This window comes from Danio rerio, chromosome 23, assembly GCF_049306965.1.
Source record: "Danio rerio strain Tuebingen ecotype United States chromosome 23, GRCz12tu, whole genome shotgun sequence".
NCBI classification, from domain to species: domain Eukaryota; kingdom Metazoa; phylum Chordata; class Actinopteri; order Cypriniformes; family Danionidae; genus Danio; species Danio rerio.
In genome coordinates, this window is record NC_133198.1 from 14,266,180 (window position 1) to 14,285,768 (window position 19,589).

Below are 19,589 nucleotides of genomic sequence, written 5' to 3' on the forward strand. Positions count from 1 at the left end.
AAGTTTGGTAAAATACCTGGCTGAATGTAGTTGTTGGATAACTGTACTTAACAGTGATCTGAAATGGGTACACTGAAATGGGTACAATAAGAGCATGACTGTTCTTAGAGAGAATAGAGGTTCCACTCACTGATAGTGTCTTGGAGTTCGGCTTATTGGGACATTTAACCTTGGTATGACCACAAAGTCCGCAATAAAGGCACAAATTATTCTTTATACGTCTGTCTCGCTCTTCACTGGTTAGTTGAGTTCGACCTAGTTAGATGGGCTCGGCAGGGCATGAGGGAACTGGAGAGGATTCTTGACTGGGACAAGAGAGAGGAACATGAGGAGGTCTGCGAGAACGAAGCAGATTATCCAGCCTGATGGATAGATCAATGAGTTGATCGAGCGACTTCCCATCATCTCTACACCCTAGCTCAGTTTGTAAATCGGGAATCAGTGCTTTACGATAGAGAGTTTTTAGGGGGTCATCAGCCCAGCCAGTTTGCGCTGCTAATGTGCGAAAGTGCAAGGCAAACTCCGCTGCTGGTTGATTGTTCTGCTGTATAGAAAGCAGCTCTTCACCTGCGTTTCATCCTCCTTCTGGGTGATCAAACACAATGCAGAAACGCTGAAGAAACTCCTTAAACGTGTAGCAGTAGCCCAATCCAGGGCTTTTCCAGATAGCAATGAACAGACAAAGGCGATTTTACAGTTCTCATCAGAAAACATGTGGGGTTGTTGAGCGACAAACAGCTTACATTGTAGGAGGAAACCTTTACATTTACTGGGGTTACCATAAAACTTGTCAGGGAATGCCAGGTGAGGGCTGGAGTGATGTGGTGTAAAGGTTACCAGAGTTTGACTGGGGAGTGACTGGCGGTGGGTTGCGCTGTGGAAGTCACATTTAAACCCCGCAATGTTCTTACTAGTTCCTCCGTCAGTTGGGTTAGATGGGAAAGCTATTGTTCATGTGTCGCTAGTACCTGGGCTTGGGCTGTGAGGCTGTGGACAAGACCTGCATGGCTGCGGGATCCATGTTGGGCGAAGTCTTCTGTAACGGAGGGTCTGACACAGAGAGATCCATTTGCAGTATATTTATTAAATATATTTATTATATATTTATATATTTATTATTCTCGGTTGTTAGCGAGATGAGGAACAGGTGTGTGCGCTTATCAGTTTAAGCGGATGATGTAATGTCTAGAAGTCCGGTGATGATGACCTCTGCTGGCCAGAGAGGGGAATGACTGGGTCCAAGTCGGTGACAGTGGAGCACTGCGTGCAGTGGGAGGATTGGGCGTGGCAAGCAGAGCAGGGGAAAAAAGGGAGTGAACAACTGTTGTCAGTCGACTCACAAAATGAGACAAAAACCACGAGGAGACCCATGATGTTATAGTTTACAAAGTTAAAATGCAAAGAAATAAACAGTAAGTAATTTAATGCTATATTTGTTATAAGTGCTATAGCAATAAAAAATCTGGATGACTTATGGTCACTGTTTTGTTTGGTCATAATATCATTTCTCATCACTGTTGATCTATAGCAAAACAATAATATGAATATATGATCATTTCAAAAAAATTATGAAAACTTTCTTTACCTTGATGTTTTCTGCAATAATTTCCGGGTCATCACAAAGGGATTCAACAAAAAAGACCTATAAAATACAAGTTTAAAATTACATAGTGTGTAGATGTTTCTGAATAATATAATTTTTTTTAAATCTTTGAATTGACCTGCATTACTTACTTTATAGCCATTCTCTTTAGCAAAACTGAGAATCATCTCTCTTCGTTCTTTTGTTGTGTTGGTTGCATCAAACACCTGCACATACAGTACATGAATTAGCTCAATCAGTTTTACCATCAATAATAGACAAAAAAGTTTCTTGTGCGGTGTTCAGAGCAAAACTACACACTCATGCATCCAATTATAATAAATAAATAAAATAAAGGATGCTTTGTTTACTTTTGTATATACTAAGAATTATACTTAATGTTGCTTTAAATATATTTGACTTTTACTGAAAGAAAACTTTATTTAGCCTATACCAAGTGTTTGCCACATAATGAATTTCTTATTTTTTTGCATTTTGCATGTGTGTCACAACTTATTGTTTCAATTTATCAAACAAATATATTAAATAATATTCAAAGATAACACAAGTTAATACACACTTTTAAAATAATGTTTGAATTATTAAGGGAAAACAAAAATGAAAACTATATAGCCCTGTGTGAAAAAGGCTAGAAATACCCTGCTGTGGCTTATACACAATCATGAAATCACTTAAATAAGACCTGCCTGACAAAGAAGTAGAAGTAGAAGTAGACCAACATGTCCTCAAAAGCTAGACAACATACTGAAATCTAAAGAGATTGAAAAACAAATGAGAAAGAAAATACCAAAGATCTACCAGTCTGGAAAAGCTATTTTTAAAAACTTTGGAACTGCAGTGAACTCAAATGGGAGTGTTATGCCAGCATCTATTAAGGGGGGCATGAGACATTGAGGCGTTCACTTGAGTAAATTATGATGATGATTTTAACGTTAGCTCCACAGCTAACTATCAGGCACCTGTAGAGTTAATTTTCCAGTATATATATATATATATATATATATATATATATATATATATATATATATATATATATATATATATATATTAGCGCTGTCAAAATTAACACGTTAACCCATGCGATTAATTTGAAATAATTAACGGTTTAAAAAAATTTACGCAATTAACGCAGTCTTATTTTTTAATTTATTTGTTTATTTATTTATTTTCTGTTGTGGCCAGGGCAGACACCCGCAAGTTTCCCGCTTTGGGCCAGGCTGATCATCTTCTTATGATCTGATCGGCCCATAAAACACTCAGCAGACTGTCATGTCTTTCTGCCTCAATGATTGACGGTGCTGCGAGCTGTCACGCTCTGAAAGTAGGATGTTTCTTTTCCTGTGTCACGCCTGTTTCTCACGCGCGGGTTCGCCCCGCGGGAGAGCAGCAGCGGGGCACAGATCAATATATTCCTGTCTATTCTATCTAGTTATCTATCTGTCCTTATACATATACTTTTTAAAAAAACTTTTAACCTGCACCACGGCCGCGGCAATTTCCTCCTGCTGTTTCGTGAACCTGCAAGTCTTTATTTTACAAATTATAAAGAGTGTCTGCTTCTCAATTTCTATGAGGGGTGTCATTCATGTATTTTAAGATGCACTCGGTCCGAAGACAAGCGCAGGAGATATCATGACAGTGTTTTTGATCGTCAGCATGATGTAGGCTTATAGTGACAATAATATTTATACAATTTGGTTATTATAATGATATTTATACATGATCAAACTAGTGTGCAACTTAAGCAACTTTTTTTTACATTTATTTTTGTAGTTCTGCCCAAACAAATATTTGTTGCATTTTTTAATTGTTTAAGTTCATTTGATTGACAATGTAAAAGCTGTTAGCTACATTTGATGTTTTATTGTTGATTTAAACATGTTTTTTAAGGGTCTCTGATACATTGCTTTTATTATTTATCTTTATTTTATTAATCAACATTAACTGTGTGCGTCAGCAGGCAGTTTTTGTTATGCTAATTATTTTCTAGGCCCCCTCAAAACACACAGGCACCCACATTTCCAGTGTGGATTATAATTTCATTTTAATAATAAATAAAAAAATGTAGTTTTTTAATTTGTCAACTCTCGTTATTTCCAATATATGGCTTTTATGCTTTTATAGAATGGGAGTGGGTAAATCTATTCAAGGGCATGCACAGATTTTTAATAATTTATTATTATTAATATAATTTTCCACATTTGCAATATCTGTATTTTAGCAGGTGATGATGTTTGTAGAGTTGTTTAATCATCCACTGATCATTTAAATGATTTATTCGTTTGTTGTACTTCAGGTTATTTCATTATAAAGCTGTGACTAAAGTTGTAGTTTTGTATGTTCTGTTCTTGTTTTTTCCCTTCGGTAATCTTAATCGCTAATCCTCAATTATCATTTAATTAGTCATTTAATTAATTTATTTACTTCAGTTTAATTGAAGTGTCCACACTTCTGAGTGCAAGAAACATGGGGCAAAGCATGAAGTATATGCTCTGGGGTTTAAAGGGTTAAAGGTGTGAGAGTTTAAAACACAGTGTAAAAATGTATTTTAACAGTAACATACTGTTACTTTAAACTACGGAAGTAGACTGTAAATAAAACACTAGATTGCTGGCAACCACAGCTGCCAATAGTTTACTGTAAAATAAAGGAAAAAACAGTATTTTACTGTAAAACTTGAAGCAAATTTCTTCTGTGTCACCGTTGCGGAGGAGAGTAGAGCCAGTGTATAAGTTAAAGATGAACAATAAACTGCTGATGTTATTTTGTATGTGTACATTTAAAGACAGCAGCTGTTTAGTTGCTGATGCAGTAAGAATCTCTCTGTTAATTCCAGATTTACATGAATGTATACTGCTGTGAAATATAAGACATTTGGGTTAAATAAAACTTTTCTAATTTACTAAAATAAGTTAGCATTATAAGTATGCTTCTAAGCATATATAGCACTTAACTTCAAACTCATTCAGCAGTTGGCCAATTTGAGGCAGTTGCTTTCAGTGAACAAAATGAGTTCACTTGAGTATTGTGTATATCAATGTAGTCCATCTATTTTCACAGCAACATACTGTAAAATAACAGTACATTGCTGGCAACTGCAGCTGCCAGTATTTTACAGTTTTTTAACGGGACAATTTATAACAGTGTAGTCATGTTTCCTGCAGAGTCTCATGAAATTTTGTTTCAATTTTTGTTTTCCTTTCACTATTGAACCCATGACAAACTGGTTATTAGGCACAAATATAAAGTAAGGACTGGTGTAAGAGTGTTGTTTTAATGGAAAGCCAAATGGAAAGCAAAAAAAAAAAAAAACATCATTTCGTGATGTGTGTGAAATACAAGGCCGGAGGTACATATGGCTGCATTTAATTTTTTTTTTTTAAGCAAACGCTGCAGGGTAGTGTGATGCCGTTCCTTCCGGAGCTTGCTGGCTCACCTCCATGTGGAGGGCTTTTGCGGTCACAACCAGTTTGTCTGGTTAGCTTGTCATGTACGTCAGTAGACTGAAGGTGCAGAGAGGGGCTGACCACGACAACGACTGGGTTTGAGTCTGGGGAAGAGTGGTTCCAGAAATCAGGTAAGAAAACAAATACAAAATCCAAAAAATAAAGCGAAATAGTTAATTACAGAGTGAGAATGTGGTCAAAATCTGAAAATGTGGTAAAAAAAATCAGACGAGAGCTTTTCTTTATCTGGACGACTTTTGTGAATTGTCATTGGTTGGGTTTAGGGAAGGAGGAGGGTGGGTCAGCCGATCATTCAGACAGACAGGCGGAAGGTCGTTCGACAGCGGCCTCTGGCGGGTTCACGCGTGAACAAAAAACTGCAAAAATACGTACCTCCCGGGAACTATTTTGCAGTCTCCAGAAACGTCTGTGGCACTAAATTTTCAGAATGAGACTGGTTTGGTCTTAATCATATTAAAGTTGTATTAAAGTATTGTTGCCCATGTAAACATAGTCAATGTTCGACTCAACCACACCGTCAGGGCTCTGCGACCTTGGCTTTGCGAAGCAGCATTTTCTGTTTGTACATATACATACATCAAAAGCAAATATGCTATGGCTCACACTTTTTGGCAGTGGAAGATGATTTACGTTTAATCGTGTCAGGAATCCGACCATGTTGTCCTCACAGAAAGAAAGAGTAGAAAGAGTTTAGCTCATAAAATAACACCCTACATAGCAGTCAAAATTGACCAAAAATAAAACATTTTATTCTGTCACTAATTGAGATATATATATATATATCTTTTTTTTTCATTCCAATGCAAACAATTTTTCTTTTTAGAATAATTATTAGTGATGCAATGATTACAGAATAACCAAAAATAAAACGCAAAGAATGCCAATCACTGATTTTTGAAATCACTTACAACAATTGCAAAAAGAGACTGAAAGTGCAGAAGCACAACTTCATCTGGCAGAGGACCAACTGACTCTGACCAAACTGCAGCAAACCAAGGCCAGACTTGAGATCTGTCTCCTAAAGGCTATGCTCATACAAGCTGGTCTCTCCACATCAGATGAGGAAGTCTGAAATTATTGAGGATCTTTTGACATGAAGTCTTTTTTTTTATTATTCAATATATTTATATTTAAAGCTTGTTATAAATATCCTCAAATGTAAAGTGTTTTTTGTTGTAGATCTCAGATGAGTGGACAGCTGGAAGAGGATGGGGTGGGGTTTTTCTTGTTTTTAGTTTTTTTTTATATGTGTGTGTTTTCATTTCAAATAAAAATATAGCCACACTGACTATTCTGCTTGTTTCTCTTTACATATCTATAGATCTACATTGTGATTTCCTATCTTGTTTGAGCACTGGTGATCCAGATTTAGTTATCCTGAAAAGATCCTATGCGGATCAGATTGATCAAATCTGATGTTGCTTTGAAAAACTGGGTCAAAAAGAATTGGATTACATGGATTACATGATCATGGATCGTAAAAAAGGATTAATAAATCTGGATCAATTTTACCCGGATTAAAAATTTGAAAAATTATTGATTAAATTATTTGAAAAACCAGGCCAAGGTGACTGCTGTCTCTGCGAATACTGCTATTTTAACTGGGGAACGGTATTGATGAATTTCGAAATTTGGACTATAAGGGTGGGAATCCAGGAACGAGCCAATGGGTGGTCCCGAACAGTCTGGGTACAAGCCCAAACGTTTTAGGAGGTCCAAGAGTAAAGACAGCGATAGGATCAGATTGTAATAATCTAAAAATAGGGACAGTTTAGTCGCCAAGGTTGTGACTGTGTGTGGATAGTTTACTTCACTGAGGTTGTGACTCTGTATAAAAATACATAGAAAAGTCAACTAGGAAGGTGAATTTTACTAGAAGTGCATGGAAAAGAGACTGGGAAGGCAAATGTAAACATAAAAAGAAATTGAGACTTGTACAGAGCGCACATTTTATTTTATGTAAAGACTAAATGTTTGTCTGTTGTGTTAGTAACTAATAGTTAAAATAAGCATAGTGTACAGATATTTAGTCAGCTGTATATAAGCGTATATGACATTCAATTAAATGTCATTTAAAATTGTGAAATTTCATTAATTGTAATAGTGCAAGAAGTTTGCTGGTGAAATTCTATTGTTGGAAGAGGATAAATATATTTAGTTGATTTGTGTATGTTGTATAAGTGCAACATACTGAAGTTTAAAAAATGGATAATTCATTCAATTAAGAATGTAAGCAATATGGAAAATGTCCCAATAAAATTAAAAACTCAGTGGGACAAGTGGTAAATGATTGAAACTGAGAGAAAAAAATTGAGAAAGAAATGAGAAACAATGTATGTGAAGCTTAAATATGAAAATGAGTGTAGCAATGATAAAACGATGACAGTAAAATTGATTAGAATCTTGAGAATCAGAGAATTTGAGTTTTACAAACAAGTTAAAAAAACATGGTAAAAGTGGGCCACAAGGATGTTGTGGTAGTAAGAAATGGAAAAAAGTAGTTGGAATTTGTAATGTGGCATGATTTTTGCATTTGTTGGAATGGCTGCAGAAAGACAGACAAGGAGCGAAAAAGAGGAAGTGCTCAGACAGACAATCTTAGACAGACTGTCAACAACATGGAAGCCTAACAAACAACAAAAAAGATGCCCCTTCATGTAGAAGAAGCAGTTGAAGTAAGAGGCAGAAGAGAGTAAATTATATTAAAAGAGTATATATATACTAGGGGTGTAACGATACACCAAAGGCACGGTTCGGTTCGGTTCACGGTTTTGGAGCCACGGTTCGGTTCGGTTTTCGGTTTCTGTTTGCTGTGGGGTTAGGGTTGATGCCATCTTAACAGCAATGTTAAGGATCAATAGATTCACTTAATAACAAGAACAACTTTTTCTTTATTAACTTTGCCATTGCATTTTGGTACAGTCAGGATACCAGAGTAAAGAACAAAAAATAAATAAATATCTCCAATAAAGACTAGTCAGAAAAAAAACAAATCACTTTAGTGCAGCCATCATAACCAAGTAAACTAAAATTAAATAAATAACTGCAGTGTAGACTAGTGAAACATAAACTCTAATTAAGTTTTAAGTTTTTCTTCAAGAACACCATAATGTCCACATTCTCAGATGAGAGGCTTGATCTCTGTGCTGTAACAATGTCCCCCGCTGTAGAGAACACCCTCTCACTCGGAACAGATGTTGCTGGGACTCCAAGGTAGCATTTAGCCAACTTGGCTACATGAGGAAACTGGCTCTCGTTGTCCTTCCACCATGCAAGTGGATTTAACTCCACTGGAAGAGTTGGCACTTGCCTATAACACGCAACCTCTTCTTTCACCATTTGAGATAGAGACTTGGGTGTAGGAGTGCTTGGCTCCACTGGAAATAACTTTCCAAACAGTTCAGAGATTGGTGCCTTTTTGGCTGGAGGATCACAACTGATGGATGCCATATCTAACTGTTCCTCTGAGACCTGGGCCTAGCAAGGAAAAAGAAAATACAAAATAGTGTCAAGGTTATACTGCTAATTGCAGTTTATGACAAACAAATAGAACTATGACAAACAGACATAGTGATGCTCATTTTTGATTATCTATGTTTTTATTAAGATAGATAGGTTTCCGTTTAAATGAATGAAAAAATATAATGTTTGTAAAGTGCTAAAGTGGTTTTTACATGACATATTCATTATTCACCAGTAAAATACATTGCAGTTTTGTCTGAAATTAATGTTACGGTTGTAGCCGTATATACACTGTAGGTTGTATTTTTGCCTTCCGTTCTCCTCTCTTTCTCTCTCTCTATGCCTGTCTTCACGACAGCTGATTGGTCAGGAGACCGGTCTTTTATCATTGGGCGAAGTGGCGCGGGGTTATAAAAAGCATGTCAGGAAGAGCGGGAGAGAGTGCACTTTTTCCTTTGATCTCGTTTTTCGTGTATTTTGCCGACATGATTATGGTTTTTGTTGTTTTTGCTTAACTTTCGTTTGGGTAAAATTATTTTGCTTTACTTTTGCCCACTTTAAGAATTTTTTGTGATTTTTGTACATTTTTATAATCAATTATTGTTACACAGCAAATTCATTGGTGTTAAATTTCAAGTGTTGTGGTAATTCAGAGTAAAGTGTTAAAATTCTAGAGTTAGATAAAGGTAAAATAACCCTCTCGGCGTTAGAAGCTGATTTGCCTCCTTGTCATACAGAGTAACATGTATCTACCTTTGTAGAAAACCCTTGTATTTGAGAAACTAATCAGAGTGTGTGAAATCTCGCCATACCCTCATTCACCTGGCCCTTAAATTGGTCAATTAGTTTAGTCCACTAGACAGAGGGAATGACCACAAATAAGTGAATTCAGACACCTGCTGTTGAACACCTGCTGTTAACAAGCACAATCACTGAAGGAATAAGAAATTGAAGGAAGAAATAAAACTACAGACACATCCTCACACCAAACCAACTGAATTAAAACAGAGAATTAAACAACTCCATTAAATAATAGTATAAGCAGCATCACTGATTACAGTTTGACTTCATTTCTGTAAAAATATTTGACAATGAACAGAGGTTTAGATTTTTTTATTAAAAATTATTTCATTTGATCTCACCATCATAGAGATCAGAGGCTGCTTATTTAAGCTCTTGAAGCTTTATTCTTATATCCTAATGTTTCTCTGACAGTTATAGCTGTGTTTCTAAAACTCATCAGTTATAGCAAGAAAGGTCAAGAGAAACTCTACTGTTTATGCCTAATTGTTATAGATATAATTTCAGGTGTTTAATAAGTTGATTGATAAAAATATGCAAATTTAGTTGCATTAAAACTGCATGGGACAGTAATACTGGCAGTCAGCTGCTCTTCATAGAAGATTCAACAAACAATTAGGATGCAATTAATAATTAAAAGTGTCATGCACTAAACATTCAAGCTCCAGCTTGATCATTAAGACACACAGACATCAAGAATCAGGATATGAACCTCAACCGTGGTTGCTAAAAAAAAAAAAGCTGCATAGTTCATGCCGCAATGCATGCTGGGTGCCAGCATAGTACAAAGCTCCCAGCATGCATTGCAGCATGAATAAATTATGCAGCTTTATGTTCTTACAATCTCTTTTCTTTTCCTTTATTTTGTGTTGTTTTTGGGAGGTGATATTTCAGTAGTGTTTTTTTTTTTTATTGATTTTTATTTTTTGTTTGTCACCATTATTGAGATTCAAAGACTAATTGTTGATGTCTGGGTGTTTTTAAGTTTTGCCATAGATCAAACACTCTCATTGTAAATGGTGTTTTTAAACCTGTTATAAGGTCATTAATTGTTAGAGTTTCAGTGGTTTCATTTATGTTTATTATTTATTTCTCACACATAACTAATATGATACTGAATTAGAAAACAAGCAGGAAAGGATGGCTATGATGTCATAAATAATCTTTTCAGACTGACATTTTAATTTTATTTTGGCTTTCCATGCTAATTGTATAAATAGTGTAATTAACACTAACTATAGCTGCCAAAATAAAAGACATTTATAGTAAGAAGTTGAAGAGCCTGACTAAAGCAGACTCTGTCCTCCATCATGGTGACTTCAAATGAACAACAGAAATTTTACTAAGAGCTTTTGTTCACATGACAGAAATCAAGTCAAAGGTCAGTAATATGTGAAGCTCCATGATAAGTTGTTTAATGTGATGAGTTTTTTTTAAAGATGTTGAAAAATAATTTTTTTTTTATTGATTATTATTTTATTTAGATTTTTTTTTTCTCAGTTAATTTCATCTTTGGTTTTGGCTTGTGTTTTTCTTTCCTTCAGTGATTCTGCTTGTTAACAGTTGTTCATCAATAATTCTCAATCATCCTTTAATTAGACACTTAATTGTCTCATTAACTTCATCACTGTCTGAGTGTTCACCCCTTTGTAGTGAGGACACTAGTTAGGATTTTGCTCAGGAATTTAAGGCTTAAGTGTGTTCGAATGAAAAATACAGACTATGGGATGTATTTTTAACAGAAATATTTTGGAAACGAATGTATTTACGAATGTAAAATGTTGAAAACAGCAGATTACTGGCAACCACTGCTGCCAGTATTTTGACATACATTTAACAGATATTTTACACAATAAGAGTTTGCTAATTAACACTCTGAGTGTTAAAAATTTTAACACTTTCAAAAGTGTTATTTTAACTCTTATAGTGGTTCCCATATAAACACTGAGGGAGTGTTAATTTTAACTCTAAGGTAGTTAAATCTACCAAATCTAAAATTTGCAGTGTGAGTTCGATAAAAAATACAGACTGTTGAATGTGTTTTTAACAGAAATATTCTGTAAACTGAATTTATGAATGTTAAAAACAGCAGATTACTGGCAACCACAGCTGCTGGTATTTTTCCGTAAAATCTAAAAATGAAAAAAAAGAAAGAAAAACAGCAAAACGATTTTTGAGTCACCCTTGTGGAGGATAATAGCGTCTCTGTTCAAGTCCAAGATGAACTGAGAGCATTTGATGTTATGCTGCATCTTCTTTTGTTTAAAGGTAACTGTCTAGTTACTAATGCAGTCAAAATCTGTTTGCTAATTGCAATCATACATGAACACATTATTGCATCTAAAGACTTTACATTTTTGTCCACTAAGCTATGATTTTGTAAAATGAACAACGTATTAGTTGTGTATGTACAGTTATATAAAACTTCCATGTTTTTCACAGAAAGATTCTGGCAACCATAGCTGCTGGTATTTTATCGGAAATTTAACAGATATTTTACATAATAAGAGTTTGCTAATTAACACTCTCTTGGTGTTGACAATGTTAACACTTTCAAAAGTGTTATTTTTAACACTTATAGTGGTTCCCATATAAACTCTGAGGGAGTGTTAATTTTAACTCCAAGGTAGTTAAATCTACTATCTAAAATTTGCAGTGTAGTTACTTTTTGGCTGCGCTCTTTTCCGTCATATTGAGCTATATATAGCCTTCTCAAGTTCACTTTTTTTCTCAGAGTAAGGTGGATAGGGAAGATGTCGTATGACTTCCATTTTGCAAACACGTAAAAAATGTATTGTTAAAGACATCATGTAAGATGTGAAGGTCATCTTTGTTTTTTATTTTATTTAACCGTTCAGTATAGGGAAGAATGCCGTCCATGGCACTGAAGATTTTTCATTTATCAATTTCTAGCGAGGTAAGAGGTTATTCATGAGTTAGAATTGTTTTGTTATATATATATTATTATTATTTATTTATTTTGGCTTCACTATCATCCCCTTATACTCGAGTTTAACTAATTTTTGTTTGATACTTTGTTTGACTTTGCTATTATATTCTATTATTGTAAATATTTATAATTTATTGTATACATCTGAGCATTATTCTGGTTTCACTTTTGTACAATAAATCACTTATGTTGGAAATTCTGTTTTTAGTGTCTTTTGCTTACACCCTCACATTGTGAAATTACCACACTTTTTAAATGAGATTCCTAAATGATATGAGTAACATTAAAGAGGTTGTAAAATTAAATAGTACAAGTAAAATTAAATAATAAAAAATTAAGTTTATTTAAATAATAATTAAAATATTATTAAAATAATAATGATGATAATAATAATAATACCTGCTGGGAAAGGTACTCCAGAATCTTCTCCATCAGACGGTTAAAGATGTTGATGCGCATAGTCTCATCCAGAAAGGGCAGAGATTTGAAGCGTGGATCTAGTGCAGTGCTCATATGAAGAAACTGCACAAGTGTTAAGTCAGATTCTGGGTATCTGTTGATGAAGTCGGACACAATGCCATGTTTGACATCTTTAACAACTGTTGTATCTGTGTCACTCACTTTCAGAGACTCCAGGATGGTGTGTTTCAGTGGCATTATCATTGAAACGGTTGGCAGTTGTTCTGTGCTCAACAGAGTTGTAACCATTTTTAAGGGTTTAAGAACCTGAATGATGTCCTCAGCTAACTTTACATCTTCATCAGACAGCGTTACAGTGTCCTTAATATTTCTCCTAATGGTCTTGTCTGTAAGTGCAGAGAAAACAGCAGCCTGCTGTTCAAGGTAACGCTCAAGCATCTCATACACTGTTAAAAATTGTCCCGTTAAAAAACAGTAAAATACTGGCAGCTGCAGTTGCCAGCAATGTACTGTTATTTTACAGTATGTTGCTGTAAAAATACATGGACTACATTGATTTACACAATACTCAAGTGAACTCATTTTACTCACTGAAAGCAACTGCCTCAACTTGGTCAACTGCTGAATGAGTTTATGAAGTAATGTGCTATATATGCTTAGAAGCATACTTATAATGATAACTTATTTTAGTAAATTAAAAAAGTTCGGTTTAACTCTAATGTCTTATTTTTCACAACAGCACACATACATGTAAATCTGGAATCACCAGAGAGATTCTGACTGCATCAGCAACTAAACAGCCGCTATCTTTAAATAGAGAAACATGCAGAATAACATCAGCAGTTCGTTGTTCATCTTTAACTCATACACTGGCTCTACTCTCCTCCACAACGGTGACAGACAGAAGAAATTAGCTTCAGGTTTTACAGTAAAATACTGTTTTTTCCTTGATTTAACGGTAATCTACTGGCAGCTGTGGTTGCCAGCAATATACTGTTTTTTTACAGTCTACTTCCGTTGTGTAAATTAACAGTATATTACTGTTAAAATACATTTTTACACTGTGTTTTTACCTCGCACACCTTTAACCCTTTAAACCCCAGAGCATATAATTCAGTTTTAATTGAAGTGTCCACACTACTGAGTGTTCAAGAAACATGGAGCAAAGCTGAAGTAAATTCATTAATTAACTGACTAAATAAATGATAATTGAGGATTAACAACGAACAAATGAAGAAATACTGAAGGGAAAAAACAAGAACAGAACATACAAAACTTTAGTCACAGCTTTATAATGAAATAACCTGAAGAACAACAAATGATTAAATCATTTAAATGATCAGCGGATGATTAAACAACTCTACAAACATCATCACCAGCTACATTTATTACTTAATACATGTATTTTTGTATAACATCTACTAAAGTTCTTCTTGAGAAAAAGTTAAAGTTTTACGTCACCATCATGGAGAACAGAGTTTGCTTTAGTTGGGCTCTTAGCCCTGTCATATTTAACATTTATATATCGTGGCTGCTGCAATTGTTAAGAACTTTGTTTAAAAAGCTCCTTTGTTGTGGCAAGCCAGAAAAAACCTAAATAAGATCTGGTGATGTTCATGATGCTATTAAATGGCAGAGTCTGTTCTCATTTAGTATAATAAAATTTACTGCTCCTATTCAATGTTAAATCTATTGTTTTACATTATATGTATATATATATGGCAATGATTTCTGGAATTTTTTAAGAATATCTTGGACAATAACACTGCTCTACAGTGTAAATCGCACTCAAAGAGACATCAATAATCAGCATATGAACCTCAATAATGGTGACAACTAACAAAATTAACAGTTTAACTCACAAACAGGCAACTGAAAGTCTAAACATAAACAACAGCAGAATCAAACACAAATAAAGAAAACTGTGAGACCATTATACAACATTTATTTATACCGCAATGCATGCTGGGATATTTGTACAGTGCCACTCCCAGCATGCATTGCAGCATGAAACATTTGAGATGTTACCATTGTTGAGATACAAGGTCAGATTCATGAGGTCTGAGTGTGTATTTGTCATAACTGAACTGTTTTTGTATGTTATTTTTTAACTGTTAAGTATTTATGGAGGTATCTTTTCTGTTTTCACTTCTCATTAATTAAATTAATACCTGCAACTAAGCATAAAATTTATTGCATGAGGCCCTTCTTCCAGATTTATAACAAAACATTTATCAGAACTAATTTCAGACAAATAGATTTATCTAATTATTGACTTTCCAACTTTATTGCTATAGTACAAATGTTTTGTATACTCTGTTTTACAGCAGTTTGAAAGTCTTCTTAAATGAGTTCAAGGGTGAAGAGCCCAACTAAATCAGCCCCTCACTCTATTACGGTGACACAAAAAACACCTTAATTTCTGTTGGATCTCAATGAGAATAGTATGGACGTCAAATCAGTCAGTAATAAGTGTGTGTCTGCTGTTGTTTGTGGAGTTGTTTAATGATCCTCTGCTGAGACTGAAGCTGTTTTATTCTACTTGATTTTATTTAATGTTGTAACTCAAGTCACTGTTTGTGTTTCTTGTTTATTTTCTTCAGTAATTGTAATTATTAACAGCAGGTGTTCATCAGTGTCTGAATTCACTCATTAGTGTTCATTAAAACTGTCAGGTGAACTATATTAGTTAACTAGTGTATGAAATAGTGAACAAGGACACAAAGCGTGATTTCAAACACAGACTTCAAAACATCGAATCTGAACTCTGTTCGCTCACAGTTTTCTGCAGTTGGTTACTTTCTCGAAAACAAAAATGTTACCCAGAAAGCACTGTTTTTAACAGAATATTACTGTTTTAGTGAAAAAACATTATTTTACCGTAGAATCTGACCGTTTTTTAACAGCAATTTTTTACAGTGTAGCTGGAGTTCCACCTGGTTGAAACATCCTGAATCAGTTTGTGTGGAGGCAGTTGGAGCATCTCTTGTTTGTCCTTCAGAAGTGCTGCAGCAGTAGTGCTACGATGGAAAAAAGTGACTACCTTTCGTACTCTGCCTAAAAGCCGCGACATTTGGTTAACGGCCATTTCCTTCTGTGAAGCCAGATTAACTGTATGCGCGAAACAGCGAATATTTGGTGAAAATCCGGCTACTTCAACTAAATTAACAATATTTTTAGCGTTATCTGTTGTCACAGGAATAGTGGCATTTTCTCTGTCGATTTTCCACTCTGCTACAGCTGCCTGTAGTATTTCCGACAGATGATCACTTGTGTGGCTTTCATAGACCGCGCGAGTCTGCAGAACGTGATTTTTAATGACCCAGGTCCATCCGTCGGTAGTTAAAGCAATGAATTTTGCGTTGCTCATGTCCTCCACAAGTTTGGCTCTTACTTCATTGTAAAGTTGAGGCAGCACATTCTGACTGAAATGCGGTCGGCTTGGTAATTGGTATCTGGGCTCCAATACACTTAGCAAATGTGTGAATCCGTCGTTCTCAACAACGGAAAACAGCCGCATATCCAACGCCATGAAAACACCTATTGCTTTCGTGATTGTTTGAGCACGGTCTGCATTAGCTTGTAGTTTCATTCTAAAGGCAGTGGGAAAGGTTTCCTGTTTTTGAGGTTTCTTACGTGTGCCACTGATGTCGATGTTGGGGTGATGTCTCCGGAGATGCGCTTGCATATTAGAAGTGTTTCCTGTCGCATAAGTAAGTTTCGTGAAACAGTTACGACAGATAGTGTGCGCTTTGTCTACGACACGAATTCCATTACTGTACTCCACTGGAAAACCGAAATGTTCCCACACAGGTGACTTAAATGTGTCTGGGGGATCTGCAATCTCAATATGTGAGGCAGCCATTATGCGTATACTAACCGAGTGTGAGCGGTAACTCAAGTCACATGACATGACATGCACTTGGAAAATGCTAACTTTAGAAAATAATATTTAAAACAAAATTTAAAACAAAAGCTCATCATTACTAATAAAATTTAATCAAATGTGATAAAAATAAAGATGTTTAAATTTTTTAATTAGTTAGAGACAAGTGACGTCAACCTTATCAATGGGCAGCAGGGGGCGTGAGAGTACCGCGGTACGCCACAAGAGTTTCGCGATATGTATCGTGGTTGGTGTATCGCGATATTTCGGTTCGGTCTGAATATCGTTACACCACTAATATATACATATATATATATATATATATATATATATATATATATATATATATATATATATATATATATATATATATATATATAATTGCAATGCATACCGAACCGAAAGTCTCGTACCGAACCATTCAATAAGAATATGCGTATCGTTACACGTTTAATATATATTAAATTTTATATTTATCTATATATTAAAATATATATTTATATATAAATAGCCCTTAATATATATATATATATATATATATAGGGTCAAAGTAACTGAAGTAAAAGGAAAAAAATCAAGATCATACTTTTATGATGTTAGTTTTAACGCATTAAAAAAATAAAATCAGAGAATCCTCTGGCTATTTTCTTTTTTTGCTGTTTTGAAAACATACCGAACTGTGACACCACTGTGATTTTTGTGAACCGTTACACCCCTTATATATATAATATTTTATATATATATATATATATATATATATATATATATATATATATATATATATATATATATATATATATATATATATATTTGATGAAATAATGCTATAATGCTAGATTTTGCTATAATGCTAGATTTTAAAAATTAGGGATATAGTATAAGTTACTAAATAAAGAGACCTTTTAGAATGCAGTATATAAAGACAACACCAGTAGTTTGTTGATTAAAAAATAAGAACAATTAAATAAATAATACTAATAGGAAATGATAAAGAGGAATTAAAATACAACATAAATACCAGCTACTAAAGGAACATTAGAATAGATACATTAGAAGAAAAATGAGGAAAATAAGCTGTTAAACAGCAAAGAGAAAAAAATTGAGATAATTCTTGGGTCGATCAAAAGAAAAATAAGACAAGAAAATTTGACTGTATAAAATTGATCAACTGAAGAGTTAATGGTCAAATATGTAAGGAAGATAATAAAAAATATATGGATAAGGAAAAATTAAAAGCTTAAAATTAAAAAAATCCAAGTTATGGTTTAATAGACAAAAAAAGAAGAAGATATGTTTAAAAGTTTTTAAAATTGTTAAAATATATAGAGAGAGAGCAAAAAAGAGAAATATTAAACAGATGAGATAGAAACTAGAAAAATCAGCAACACTTTGAGAAACTGACACTTTGAGGAACGGCGATTTGATGTTAGAGGATAAGATTGAGTTTAGAAGAAAAAAAAAACTAATAGTGATAATAATAGAATTTGTTTTTGTTGTGGCTTGCACTGGCTGTTTTCATCTATAAAAGTCAGCTGCATAAGACTATCTAAGTCATCATCATAAAGTCAAAAAAAGAGTCAAAAAAAATCATGGACACTTAGTAGATGTTAATGAACAAGATGAAGTAAGTTCAAAATTTGTATATTTAAGATTATAAATACCAAGAAGGAAATTGATAATTAAACATTGCATTTCAGATATGAAAAAACATGTTCTTAAAGGGTCACAAAAACATTTTTTTGAGCTGTTAACAGTCGTATATGTGTCCCACACTGCTAAAAACACTATTAGGACACATATATATTAGTAAAAAGTGAAAATTGGTTGTTTTTGCATTATTTCAAGCAAATTCGGACTTCCGGTTTGAAACAAATTTTTGAAGCTGCGTCAGATCTTATCCAGCGTGAAGACTGGACATTAGTACCTGGGAGTACCGTATTACATCACTGAGGGTGTTGCATTCATTCATGACTATAGCTTGGTTCAAACCAATCAGCACGCTCTATTATGTATGCTCTGCAACTTCATTAATATGCATGTTAGGTTCGAAGACTGTACCTGAAACACTGTTCACACGGCAGAGAGACGCCACGTTGTGTTTCCAAAAGGAGTGGGAAAAGAATAAGAAATGTTTAGGGTTACGGGTCGTCGATGTTGCTTTATAATGTGCTGCAGTGAAGGTTTGGTTTTCATTTTCTCTCTATGTAAGCTCTGCTGGACTCACAAGTGGATCAGTGCACACAATGTGCGGCAGAAATCCGTTTGTACTAGGGATGGGAAGATTAACCGATATGTATCGATATGCTGTCATGCGCGTGCACGATGCGAGTGCATCGGTAGAGCAGCAGAGGATGAATGAAATTTTGGAAGCAAATCGAGATGCATCGGTTTTTGCGAGATGCATCGATTTTTCCGAGATACAACTTATATTTTTAATATAGAATGTATTTTTTATTTATTAACAAGTGTTGTCAACCTGTTTTTGGCGCATAATTTAATCGACCTACATAAAGTATGCCTTAGCAACGAACTTGCGGATGTGTACACTTACACTACAACTCAGTGTATCAAGTCAGGTGTGCGGATGAAGCTAGTGGTGCGCCCTCAGAAAGCGCGAGAAGCAAAACAAACATTTTATTCCCTACTGAGTTTTAAATCTAAAGTATGGCAACATTATGGATTCTGCAAAAAGGATGGACGACTTGACAGGACAGATGCAATTTGCAAAATGTGCCACGCATCTGTAAAATACGCGGGCAGTACGACTAATCTGAAATCTCACTTGAAGCGGCGCCTCAGTGTTGTTGTGGAAGCATCTTCCAGTGTTTCTGCATCCCCGGCTTCCTGCACTGCTTCAACTGTAGCTACCAGCGCCAATAATGGTGAGAAAAGCATTGAAAGTTTTCTCCATGCGCAACAGTTCTGCTGGCTCTACGCCAATAACGGATGTTACTGCATTGTTCATCTGCAAAGATATTCAGCCTAGTGTCACGGAGAACG

The 19,589-nt window shown here is 34.7% G+C and overlaps 1 protein-coding gene across 8 annotated transcripts in view; it reads right to left on the minus strand.

Moving 5' to 3' along the window:
• The window catches only part of si:dkey-96f10.1, a 109,876-nt gene that overhangs the window by 51,309 nt on the left and 38,978 nt on the right, over nucleotides 1–19,589 (minus strand). For 4 of the 8 annotated variants that reach the window (XR_012398864.1, XM_002666441.8, XM_073939555.1 and 1 more), the window contains exons 5-6: nucleotides 1,735–1,809; nucleotides 1,586–1,642 (exon numbers count right to left, since the gene is read on the minus strand). Coding sequence is in view for 7 of the 8 variants with exons in the window: in XM_002666441.8 (XP_002666487.2) it covers nucleotides 1,586–1,642; nucleotides 1,735–1,809 (132 nt within the window). In the remaining variant the exon portion in view is untranslated. Of the gene's footprint in view, nucleotides 1–1,585; nucleotides 1,643–1,734; nucleotides 1,810–7,937; nucleotides 8,548–12,682; nucleotides 15,950–19,589 lie in introns of those variants that run through there. The other 4 variants (XM_073939557.1, XM_073939556.1, XM_068216873.2 and 1 more) reach the window with 4 other exon arrangements.